Source organism: Oncorhynchus mykiss, chromosome 30 (assembly GCF_057628025.1).
Source record: "Oncorhynchus mykiss isolate SJ-2025 chromosome 30, ASM5762802v1, whole genome shotgun sequence".
Lineage (NCBI taxonomy): Eukaryota > Metazoa > Chordata > Actinopteri > Salmoniformes > Salmonidae > Oncorhynchus > Oncorhynchus mykiss.
Window position 1 is genome coordinate 10,210,342 of NC_143051.1, and position 12,551 is coordinate 10,222,892.

The 12,551-nt window shown below is 41.6% G+C and overlaps 1 protein-coding gene across 1 annotated transcript in view; it reads left to right on the forward strand.

Annotated features, from left to right (window-relative positions):
- LOC110489372 (scaffolding CK1 anchoring protein H-B) overlaps positions 1 to 12,551 on the forward strand; it is a 39,733-nt gene that overhangs the window by 21,419 nt on the left and 5,763 nt on the right. Inside the window, exons 3-10 of the mRNA XM_090227531.1 lie at positions 1,959 to 2,087; positions 2,546 to 2,743; positions 4,751 to 4,915; positions 5,611 to 5,735; positions 5,814 to 6,233; positions 8,229 to 8,369; positions 11,314 to 11,604; positions 11,793 to 12,414. Coding sequence (XP_090083657.1) covers positions 1,959 to 2,087; positions 2,546 to 2,743; positions 4,751 to 4,915; positions 5,611 to 5,735; positions 5,814 to 6,233; positions 8,229 to 8,369; positions 11,314 to 11,604; positions 11,793 to 12,414 — 2,091 coding nt within the window. The remainder of the gene's footprint in view (positions 1 to 1,958; positions 2,088 to 2,545; positions 2,744 to 4,750; positions 4,916 to 5,610; positions 5,736 to 5,813; positions 6,234 to 8,228; positions 8,370 to 11,313; positions 11,605 to 11,792; positions 12,415 to 12,551) is intronic.

Below are 12,551 nucleotides of genomic sequence, written 5' to 3' on the forward strand. Positions count from 1 at the left end.
ATAATAACTCAGTGTGTGTAATATCTCAATGTGTGTGTAATATCTCAGTGTGTGTGTAATAACTCAGTGTGTATAATAACCCGGTGTGTGTAATAATAACCCAGTGTGTGTGTAATAACTCAGTGTGTGTAATAATAACCCAGTGTGTGTGTAATAACTCAGTGTGTGTAATAACTCAGTGTGTGTGTAATAACTCAGTGTTTGTGTAATTACTCAGTGTGTGTAATAACTCAGTGTGTGTGTAATAACTCAGTGTGTGTAATAACTCAGTGTGTGTGTAATAATAACCCAGTGTGTAGTGTGTGTAATAATAACCCGGTGTGTGTAATAATAACCCAGTGTGTGTGTGTAATAACTCAGTGTGTGTGTAATAACTCAGTGTGTGTGTAATTACTCGGTGTGTGTAATAACTCAGTGTGTGTAATAACTCAGTGTGTGTGTAATAATAACCCAGTGTGTGTGTAATAACCCAGTGTGTGTAATAACTCAGTGTGTGTAATAATAACCCAGTGTGTGTAATAACCCAGTGTGTGTGTAATAACCCATTGTGTGTGTGTAATAATAACCCAGTGTGTGTGTAATAACCCAGTGTGTGTGTGTAATAACCCGGTGCGTGTGTGATAATAACCCAGTGTGTGTGTGTAATAACTCAGTGTGTGTAAAAATAACCCAGTGAGTGTGTGTAATAATGACCCAGTGTGTGTGTAATAACCCAGTGTGTGTGTAATAACCCAGCGTGTGTGTAATAATAACCCAGTGTGTGTGTAATAACTCAGTGTGTGTAATAATAACCCAGTGTGTGTGTAATAGCCCTGTGTGTGTGTAATAACCCAGTGTGTGTGTGATAATAACCCAGTGTGTGTGTAATAATAACCCAGTGTGTGTGTAATAACCCATTGTGTGTGTGTAATAATAACCCTGTGTGTGTGTAATAACCCGGTGCGTGTGTGATAATAACCCAGTGTGTGTTTGTAATAACTCAGTGTGTGTAATAATAACCCAGTGTGTGTGTAATAACCCAGTGTGTGTGTAATAACCCGGTGTGTGTAATAACCCAGTGTGTGTGTAATACCCCAGTGTGTGTGTAATAACCCAGTGTGTGTGTGTAATAATAACCCAGTGTGTGTGTAATAATAACCCAGTGTGTGTGTAATAATAACCCAGTGTGTGTGTAATAATAACCCAGTGTGTGTAATAATAACCCAGTGTGTGTGTAGTAATAACCCAGTGTGTATGTAATAATAACCCAGTGTGTGTGTAATAATAACCCAGTGTGTGTGTAATAACCCAGTGTGTGTGTAATAACCCATTGTGTGTGTAATAATAACCCAGTGTGTGTGTAATAACCCAGTGTGTGTGTAATAACCCGGTGCGTGTGTGATAATAACCCAGTGTGTGTGTGTAATAACTCTGTGTGTGTAATAATAACCCAGTGAGTGTGTGTAATAATGACCCAGTGTGTGTGTAATAACCCAGTGTGTGTGTAATAACCCAGCGTGTGTGTAATAATAACCCAGTGTGTGTGTAATAACTCAGTGTGTGTAATAATAACCCAGTGTGTGTGTAATAGCCCAGTGTGTGTGTAATAACCCAGTGTGTGTGTGATAATAACCCAGTGTGTGTGTAATAACCCAGTGTGTGTGTAATAATAACCCAGTGTGTGTAATAATAACCCAGTGTGTGTGTAATAATAACCCAGTGTGTGTGTGTAATAATAACCCAGTGTGTGTGTAATAATAACCCAGTGTGTGTGTAATAATAACCCAGTGTGTGTGTGTAATAATAACCCAGTGTGTGTGTAATAATAACCCAGTGTGTGTGTAATAACCCAGTGTGTGTGTAGTGTGTGTAATAACCTGGTGTGTGTAATAATAACCCAGTGTGTGTGTGTGTAATAACTCAGTGTGTGTAATAATAACCCAGTGTGTGTGTAATAACTCAGTCTGTGTTCTCTCCAGGGTTACTATGAGTTCCTTCAGAAAGCAGACGTGGTGGACTTCCTTTGTCAACCGGAGATGGAACACATCAAGACCACCGTCCAGACACCCAGCCAGGCCTCCAACGTACCAGAGCTGTCTTACCATGAGGTACTGCTTATTATGATCATACTGTTATTGATATGAGAAGGTCTTCTGAAAGACTGATACTGTTATTGATATGAGAAGGTCTTCTGAAAGACTGATACTGTTATTGAAATGAGAAGGTCTTCTGAAAGCCTGAGCTACGTGAAGATGTCCTAGTATAATGGAGTCTCACCTCATTCCTGACAGAGTCTGACAATTAATTATTCATTCATTTATGTCACTAAAATAGAGGCATTGTATAATATCGTATATATATATATATATATATATATATATACACATATACATATATGATGCTAACCACTCGATGCTTTTAAGTGTCAAGGTAGGGTTACAGTGTACAGTTTCCATGTGCAGAATGCTGTAATGTGTGTTACTTAATCTAGCTTTACATAATATATCCATATTTACCTGTTGTCATTGTGTAAATATAGTTCACTAACAGCTCATGTTTTCCCCAGGCAGACGCAGACGGCTCGTCTGACACCTACTGGCCGTTGCACTCTGACACGGCGGCCCCGGGGTTGGACCTGGGCTGGCCCCTCCAGGCACACAGCTTCATCGGCCCCACAGAGGTCACGACCCTGGTCAACCCCAGCGACCCCGACATGCCCAGCATCAAGGAGCAGGCCAGGAGGCTCATCAAGAACGCACAACATGTAAGAGAAGGGCTGTACACACTCACACACAGACACACACACACTCACTCACTCATGCACACTCACACGCACACACACACACACTCACACACTCACACACACTAAGCTGTTCAGGCGTATACACAAAGCTGTTCAGGTCTATGTGGTGTAAAGTGGAAGTGTGTGTTCCAGCAGTCAGTATACCCTCATCCCTGTAATGAGACGGTCAGTATACCCTCATCCCTGTAATGAGACAGTCAGTATACCCTCATCCCTGTAATGAGACAGTCAGTATACCCTCATCCCTGTAATGAGACAGTCAGTATACCCTCATCCCTGTAATGAGACAGTCAGTATACCCTCATCCCTGTAATGAGACGGTCAGTATACCCTCATCCCTGTAATGAGACAGTCAGTATACCCTCATCCCTGTAATGAGACAGTCAGTATACCCTCATCCCTGTAATGAGACAGTCAGTATACCCTCATCCCTGTAATGAGACGGTCAGTATACCCTCATCCCTGTAATGAGACAGTCAGTACACCTTCATCCCTGTAATGAGACAGTCAGTACACCCTCATCCCTGTAATGAGACAGTCAGTATACCCTCGTCCCTGTAATGAGACAGTCAGTACACCCTCATCCCTGTAATGAGACAGTTAGTATACCCTCATCCCTGTAATAAGACCGTCAGTACACCCTCATCCCTGTATTGAGACAGTCAGTATACCCTCATCCCTGTAATGAGACAGTCAGTATACCCTCGTCCCTGTAATGAGACAGTCAGTACACCCTCATCCCTGTAATGAGACAGTTAGTATACCCTCATCCCTGTAATAAGACCGTCAGTACACCCTCATCCCTGTATTGAGACAGTCAGTATACCCTCATCCCTGTAATGAGACAGTCAGTATACCCTCATCCCGATAGCATTCCCTCGGAATATCTGTTCTGTTCTTATCAGGGCTTATCTCAGTCACTATCTCTCAGACAGAGATCCAGTGTTGCATATAGAGCTATGATAGTGATTATCTGTCAAGTAGAACTATGGACGGTGTTGTCATAAAGTCAGTCAGCCAGTCAGTCAGCCAGTCTGTCAGTAAATCAGCCAGTCAGTCAGTCAGTCAGTCTGCCAGTCAGTCAGCCAGCCAGTCAGCAAGTCAGTCAGTAAATCAGCCAGCCAGTCAGCCAGTCAGTCAGCCAGTCTGTCAGTAAATCAGCCTGTCAGTCAGTCAGTCAGTCAGTCTGCCAGTCAGTCAGTAAATCAGCCAGTCTGTCAGTAAATCATCCAGTCAGTCAGTCAGTCAGTCTGCCAGTCAGTCAGCCAGCCAGTCAGCAAGTCAGTCAGTAAATCAGCCAGTCAGTCAGTCAGTCTGCCAGTCAGTCAGTCAGTCAGCCAGCCAGTCAGCCAGTCAGTCTGCCCCAGCTCTGCTGTGCTCCTCCACGCCCTGTCCCTGAAGATGAATGACTTGCACTCAGCTCAACCTCCTATAGAAAACAATTATGTTTCAGTGTGTGTGTGTGTGTGTGTGTGTGTGTGTGTGTGTGTGTGTGTGTGTGTGTGTGTGTGTGTGTGTCTAAATGTCAAAAGTGGCCAAGCCTGTTAGTCTGGCTGACCACGTCTCTCTCACTGTCCTCCCTTCTATCTGTGAGTGTGAGCTAGTGTACAAGACGGTGTGACTCCATACGGTATTATAAAGGACAGGCATAAGTTGCTTTTAAATGGTATCACACTTTCTGTATTTTTCCTATACAACGTTGCTAAATAAACCTAGACCTAATGCAGTGGAGGCTGGTGAGGGGAGGACGGCTCGTAGTAATGGCTGGAAGGGAGAAAATGAAATGGCATCAAACACCTGGAAACCATGGAAACCAAGTGTTTGATGTATTTGATACCATTCCACTAATTCCACTCCAGCCGTTACCACGAGCCTATCCTCCCCAATTAATGTGCCACCAACCTCCTGTGACCTCTGTTTTTAATTGGCTAATGTGATATTTCCATGTCTCTGATTGGGCTTTGCTAGGTGATTGCCGTGGTGATGGACATGTTTACAGATGTGGATCTGTTTGCTGATTTGCTGGATGCCACGGCGCGTCACGTCCCCGTCTACATCCTATTGGACGAACAGAACGCCCATCACTTCGTCTCCATGGTGACTAACTGCAAGATCAACCTAGACCTTGTCCATGTGAGTCTCAATGTTTCCCCTAGTTGAACTATTTCAGGCAGGGTGACTCACGTTTCCCCATAGAATCCCATGTTCCTGAAGACATTCTGGGTGTGCAGGAATGGCAGTAGTTAAAATGGTTTGATAAACTCTGCCTACAGTCTTAAAGACAGAATGTCAGTGTTTTTGTGTTGACTGGCAAACAGGCCACTGCCTCATAGCGGTAATGTAATATATATTTTACCTACTGTGCTACGACATGACGTCTGACTGAGTGGGACAAGACCTGAGCCTGGTTACATAAATGTCAACAGAGCGGCTAAACTGGTTGGATTACGCTTAGAACCCACTACAGAACAACACCATTTATTAAAGACATTAAACCTTTGTGACTCTGAATAACTTTTGTGGGTGTGTGTGTGTGCTCGTGTGTGTGTGTGTGTGTGTATGTGTGCTCGTGTGTATGTGTTCGTGTGTGTGTGTGCGTGTGTGTGTTTGTGTGTGTGTATGTGTGCTCGTGTGTGTGTTCGTGTGTGTGTGCGTGTGTGTGTGTGTGTTTGCTCGTGTGTGTGTGTGTGTGTGTGTGTGTGCTCGTGTGTGTGTGTGTGTGTGTATGTGTGCTCGTGTGTATGTGTTCGTGTGTGGTTCGTGTGTGTGTTCGTGTGTGTGTGCGTGTGTGTGCTCGTGTGTGTGTGTGTGTGTGTGTGTGTGTACAGATGATGCGTGTGCGGACTGTGGCGGGGATGACGTATTTCTGTCGGACAGGGAAGTCATTTAAAGGACAGGTGAAAGACCGCTTCCTATTGGCTGACTGCAGGGCCGTGCTCAGCGGAAACTACAGGTGAGCATAGAAATATAGAACCCATATCAGATACCTCTTTAGTGTAGAAGCTAACGTGTCATTTCCTGTTTCCTGTAGTTTCATGTGGTCCTATGAGAAGCTGCATCGCTGCATCGCTCATCTCTTCCTGGGAGAACTAGTCACCACCTTTGACGAGGAGTTCCGCATCCTGTTCGCCCAATCACAGCCTCTCACCGTAGACCACGCCCTAGTGCCCGTCTCCTCTGACAGCAGCAGCAGCAGCAGTTACTACGGCAACCAGTTCGGCATGAAGGGGCCCCTTCGACACCCTCTGGGTTTTCAACGACACACCCCGGAACTTACGGGCTACCCCTTCGGAGGAGGAGGAGAAACTGAGCGTTCTGCATTCCGTAGGGATGACCTGTTCCGACATGCCATAGAATCCGGAGGAGGACTGAATCTTGGGACGTTTGCAGCGTCGCAGCAGTTCAGGATACAGCAGTCCTTCCTGGAGCAGGGTCGCTCCATGGTCTCCAGGTGGGATGGTGCACATAGATGTATTATTTAAAAAACAGATTTATTGTAGGAGTCAGGTCGCAGAGAGCAGAGGGTTCAATAATAGACTATTTATTTTCTCCGGCACAAAAAACGGTCACGCCAAACACAGGGCGCAGAAACACTGACCCTCCCAAACACACAGGGCGCAGAAACACTGACCCGCCCAAGCACAGGGCGCAGAAACACTGACCCGCCCAAACACAGGGCGCAGAAACACTGACCCGCCCAAACACAGGGCACAGAAACACTGACCCGCCCAAACACAGGGCACAGAAACACTGACCCGCCCAAACACAGGGCACAGAAACACTGACCCGCCCAAACACAGGGCGCAGAAACACTGACCCGCCCAAACACAGGGCACAGAAACACTGACCCGCCCAAACACAGGGCACAGAAACACTGACCCGCCCAAACACAGGGCACAGAAACACTGACCCGCCCAAACACAGGGCACAGAAACACTGACCCGCCCAAACACAGGGCGCAGAAACACTGACCCTCCCAAACACAGGGCGCAGAAACACTGACCCGCCCAAACACAGGGCGCAGAAACACTGACCCTCCCAAACACAGGGCACAGAAACACTGACCCGCCCAAACACAGGGCACAGAAACACTGACCCGCCCAAACACAGGGCACAGAAACACTGACCCGCCAAACACAGGGCACAGAAACACTGACCCGCCCAAACACAGGGCGCAGAAACACTGACCCTCCCAAACACAGAGGGCACAGAAACACTGACCCGCCCAAGCACAGAGGGCACAGAAACACTGACCCGCCCAAACACACAGGGCAAAACGATCCGGAGAGAAAATACATCCAACACCGACAGTGAACACCAAATAATCCCTTACAAACCCCAGCGGACCAAACAGGCTGACAGACCAGAAATCAAGAAACACTAAAGAAACAGGTGCAACTAATAAGACTAAACCAACAGACAAGGGAAATGGGATCGGTGGCGGCTAGTAGGCCGGTGACGACGACCACCGAGCGCCGCCCGAACAGGCAGGGGAGCCACCCTCGGCGGGAGTCGTGACATTTAATGTAGAACTAGATTTAATGTAGAACTAGATTTAATGTAGAACTCGATTTAATGTAGAACTCGATTTAATGTAGAACTAGATTTAATGTAGAACTCAATTTAATGTAGAACTAGATTTAATGTAGAACTCGATTTAATGTAGAACTCGATTTAATGTAGAACTCGATTTAATGTAGAACTCGATTTAATGTAGAACTAAATTTAATGTAGAACTAGATTTAATGTAGAACTCAATTTAATGTAGAACTAGATTTAATGTAGAACTCGATTTAATGTAGAACTCGATTTAATGTAGAACTAGATTTAATGTAGAACTAAATTTAATGTAGAACTAGATTTAATGTAGAACTCGATTTAATGTAGAACTAGATTTAATGTAGAACTTGATTTAATGTAGAACTAGATTTAATGTAGAACTCTCTATCACATGAAGGTTACGTCTGCAATGTCATGCTATTCCCTATCCCCTATTCCCTATCCCCTATCCCCTATTCCCTATCCCCTATCCCCTATTCCCTATATTTCACTGTGAATTGAAAAGTCAATCATAAAAGTCTACTTGCACCATCTTCACATTTTGATGCCTTAAAAATTAAATCTAAAAATGTATTCAATGTTATATTTTTCTGCAGATCTACACAACCTACTCTACATTTTCAAAGTGAATGAAAATTATAGAAAATGTTTCTAATTGAATATTAAAAAGCTAAGATTTCTTGATTACTTATGTCTTCACACCCAGAGTTCATACTTGGGAAGATTTAATTTAATCCAATGTAAAATGTTATTTTAAAGAGGTAAAATATGAAAACTGTGCCAGGGGTGTGTAGACTTTCACTAGCGACTGTAACTTAGTATATTAAAGTGTATGTTTGTACTGTTCCCGTATCAAAGTGTTTGTATGTGTTACCGGTGGTCCCAGGCAGATGGAGATAAGTGCCAGTGACTATAAGGGCCAAAGCAACGCAGAGGGAACCCAGGAGAGCTACTCCTCGTCCAGACAATACATGAAGCACAGAGTCATCAACAACCAGGAGGAGACAGAGCAGCACTACCACCACAGGTACTTGTTAGTTCCTTAGTTAGTTTGTTAGTTTGATAGTTAGTTCCTTAGTTAGTTTGATAGTTAGTTCATTAGTTGGTTTGTTAGTTTGATAGTTAGTTCCTTAGTTAGTTTGATAGTTAGTTCATTAGTTGGTTTGTTAGTTTGATAGTTAGCTCATTAGTTAGTTCATTAGTTAGTTTGTTAGTTTGATATTTAGTTCATTAGTTAGTTTGATAGTTTGATAGTTAGTTCATTAGTTAGTTTGTTAGTTTGATAGTTAGTTTGATAGTTAGTTCACTAGTTAGTTTGTTAGTTTGATAGTTAGTTCATTAGTTAGTTTGTTAGTTTGATAGTTAGTTCATTAGTTAGTTTGTTTGTTTGATAGTTAGTTCATTAGTTAGTTTGATAGTTAGTTCCTTAGTTAGTTTGTTAGTTTGATAATTAGTTCCTTAGTTAGTTCATTAGTTAGTTTGTTAGTTTGATAGTTAGTTCATTAGTTAGTTTGTTAGTTTGATAGTTAGTTCCTTAGTTAGTTTGATAGTTAGTTCCTTAGTTAGTTTGTTAGTTTGATAGTTAGTTCATTAGTTAGTTTGTTAGTTTGATAGTTAGTTCAGTAGTTAGTTTGTTAGTTTGATAGTTAGTTCATTAGTTAGTTTGTTAGTTTGATAGTTCGTTCATTAGTTAGTTTGATAGTTTGATAGTTAGTTCATTAGTTAGTTTGTTAGTTTGATAGTTAGTTCATTAGTTAGTTTGTTAGTTTGAAAGTTAGTTCATTAGTTCATTTGATAGTTCCTTAGTTAGTTTGTTAGTTTGATAGTTAGTTCCTTAGTTAGTTTGTTAGTTTGATAGTTAGTTTGTTAGTTTGATAGTTAGTTCCTTAGTTAGTTTGATAGTTAGTTCCTTAGTTAGTTTGATAGTTAGTTCCTTAGTTAGTTTGTTAGTTTGATAGTTAGTTCCTTAGTTAGTTTGATAGTTAGTTCATTAGTTGGTTTGTTAGTTTGATAGTTAGCTCATTAGTTAGTTTGTTAGTTTGATAGTTAGTTCCTTAGTTAGTTTGATAGTTAGTTCATTAGTTAGTTTGTTAGTTTGATAGTTAGTTCATTAGTTAGTTTGTTAGTTTGATAGTTAGTTCATTAGTTAGTTTGTTCGTTTGATAGTTAGTTCATTAGTTAGTTTGATAGTTAGTTCCTTAGTTAGTTTGTTAGTTTGATAATTAGTTCCTTAGTTAGTTCATTAGTTAGTTTGTTAGTTTGATAGTTAGTTCATTAGTTAGTTTGTTAGTTTGATAGTTAGTTCATTAGTTAGTTTGCTAGTTTGATAGTTAGTTCATTAGTTAGTTTGTTAGTTTGATAGTTAGTTCATTAGTTAGTTTGTTAGTTTGATATTTAGTTCATTAGTTAGTTTGTTAGTTTGAAAGTTAGTTCATTAGTTCATTTGATAGTTCCTTAGTTAGTTTGTTAGTTTGATAGTTAGTTCCTTAGTTAGTTTGATAGTTAGTTCCTTAGTTAGTTTGATAGTTAGTTCCTTAGTTAGTTTGTTAGTTTGATAGTTAGTTCCTTAGTTAGTTTGATAGTTAGTTCATTAGTTAGTTTGTTAGTTTGAAAGTTAGTTCATTAGTTCATTTGATAGTTCCTTAGTTAGTTTGTTAGTTTGATAGTTAGTTCCTTAGTTAGTTTGATAGTTAGTTCCTTAGTTAGTTTGATAGTTAGTTCCTTAGTTAGTTTGTTAGTTTGATAGTTAGTTCCTTAGTTAGTTTGATAGTTAGTTCATTAGTTGGTTTGTTAGTTTGATAGTTAGCTCATTAGTTAGTTTGTTAGTTTGATAGTTAGTTCCTTAGTTAGTTTGATAGTTAGTTCATTAGTTAGTTTGTTAGTTTGATAGTTAGTTCCTTAGTTAGTTCATTAGTTTGTTTGTTAGTTTGATAGTTAGTTCATTAGTTAGTTTGTTAGTTTGATAGTTAGTTCATTAGTTAGTTTGTTCGTTTGATAGTTAGTTCATTAGTTAGTTTGATAGTTAGTTCCTTAGTTAGTTTGATAATTAGTTCCTTAGTTAGTTCATTAGTTATTTGTTAGTTTGATAGTTAGTTCATTAGTTAGTTTGTTAGTTTGATAGTTAGTTCAGTAGTTAGTTTGTTTGATAGTTAGTTCATTAGTTAGTTTGTTAGTTTGATAGTTAGTTCATTAGTTAGTTTGCTAGTTTGATAGTTAGTTCATTAGTTAGTTTGTTAGTTTGATAGTTAGTTCATTAGTTAGTTTTTTAGTTTGATATTTAGTTCGTTAGTTTGTTAGTTTGAAAGTTAGTTCGTTAGTTTGTTAGTTTGAAAGTTAGTTCATTAGTTCATTTGATAGTTCCTTAGTTAGTTTGTTAGTTTGATAGTTAGTTCCTTAGTTAGTTTGTTAGTTTGATTGTTAGTTCCTTAGTTAGTTTGATAGTTAGTTCATTAGTTAGTTTGATAGTTAGTTCCTTAGTTAGTTTTAGTTTGATAGTTAGTTCATTAGTTAGTTTGATAGTTAGTTCATTAGTTAGTTTGTTAGTTTGATAGTTAGTTAATTAGTTAGTTTGTTAGTTTGATAGTTAGTTCATTAGTTTGTTAGTTCCTTAGTTAGTTTGTTAGTTTGATAGTTAGTTCATTAGTTAGTTTGTTAGTTTGATAGTTAGTTAATTAGTTTGTTTGTTAGTTTGATAGTTAGTTCATTAGTTAGTTTGATAGTTAGTTCGTTAGTTAGTTCACTAGTTGGTTAGTTTGTTTATGTTGTCTTTGTCAGTTGGAATAAATATTGTGATCAAATCAGGCAAAACTCTGGCCCTATTTATAATCTGTCACATGTAAATCATGATATAATCTTTAATAAAATAATCTGATATGTAAAGCATGTTATAATCTTTAATAAAATAATCTGACATGTAAAGCATGTTGGGTGGGTTATGATGATGATGATTTATGACTATTTCTATATTCCAGGGAGCAGAGCCAGTCCAGCCACTACTACCAGGGTGGTGAGGGACCTGGGTTAATGCCGGGGCTGGGCTCAGGGCTGGGCTCAGGGCTGGGCTCAGGGCTAGGCTCAGGGCTGGGAGGCCATGGGTCAGGCCATGGACACTACGACAGGCTGAGGAACAGACCAGCGCTGGACCAGTACTCTGACTCAGGCTACCCTCATGAGGAACCTCCTGGTCCAGAGGACTACGGCAGAGACTACCTCTCCTCTCAGGACCTGAAACACAACCCGGGACCACCACCGGCAGGGGGGAGGTATGTGGTCTGGAGGGTCCACTGGACTGAGGAATGATAACTAATGTATTTTCACTGTTGAATGCTCCCACTACAGTTATTTTATGAAGCGTTTAGTGACACACACACAGAGTTTAGGTCAAAATGTTGTCTCAACCATATCAGAAGAAATGTGGCTAAACTAAAGTAACCCCCTCTCACCTCTCCAGGTACGGAGGTGGCAGCGACCACAAGAGGCCGACGGTGGGCCAGCCCTACGTCTGCCAGTCCTCCCCCACCCATCCCAACCCCCCAGAGAAGCAGCTGTTCCCAGTCCCAGCAGTGGCAGACCAGGACCCCAAAGCCAGACAGGGCCTCCGCAGCTGGAGGATCAACTCCTACCTCAGCACCTACGAAGACACAGGAGAGGAGGGGCTGCCACAACCTCTGGGCCCTGATGCTTTCCAAGACCCAGAGTCTGAGGGGAACCCATACGCCAGTGAGGGGTCTGTATCCCGCTTTGAAGCGAGAGAGCCTCCGAATGTCCCCTCCAAGCCTAGACCGGATATCCGACCACCACGGTACGGCAAGCCCTTCCTGCCCGAGAGCAGGACCATAGAGCGGGAGAGAGCGAGAGAGAAAGACCGAGAGAGGGAGGTGGGGGGGAGGGAGGTTGGGGTGGATGTGGAGATGCCATCGTCGAGGGAGGCTTCGGGAGAGGTCGTGCTCTCCAAACACGAGTCGTTCCGGACACGGATCAACCCGATGCTCCAGAGAAGCTCCCGGCTGCGCTCCTCCCTCATCTTCTCCTCCTCCAAGACGGAGACCCACCTGGGAGGCCTGGGCATGAAGGTCTTTATTACCTTCCAGATCATCTCTGATGGGTTTTATTTAATTTGGATTTGGATTTTTTGTTTATTTTTGTTGCACATTGTATCGCTACCTTGCATAAAATGTATGTGCCATGCAAATAAAGCTTGATTTGATTT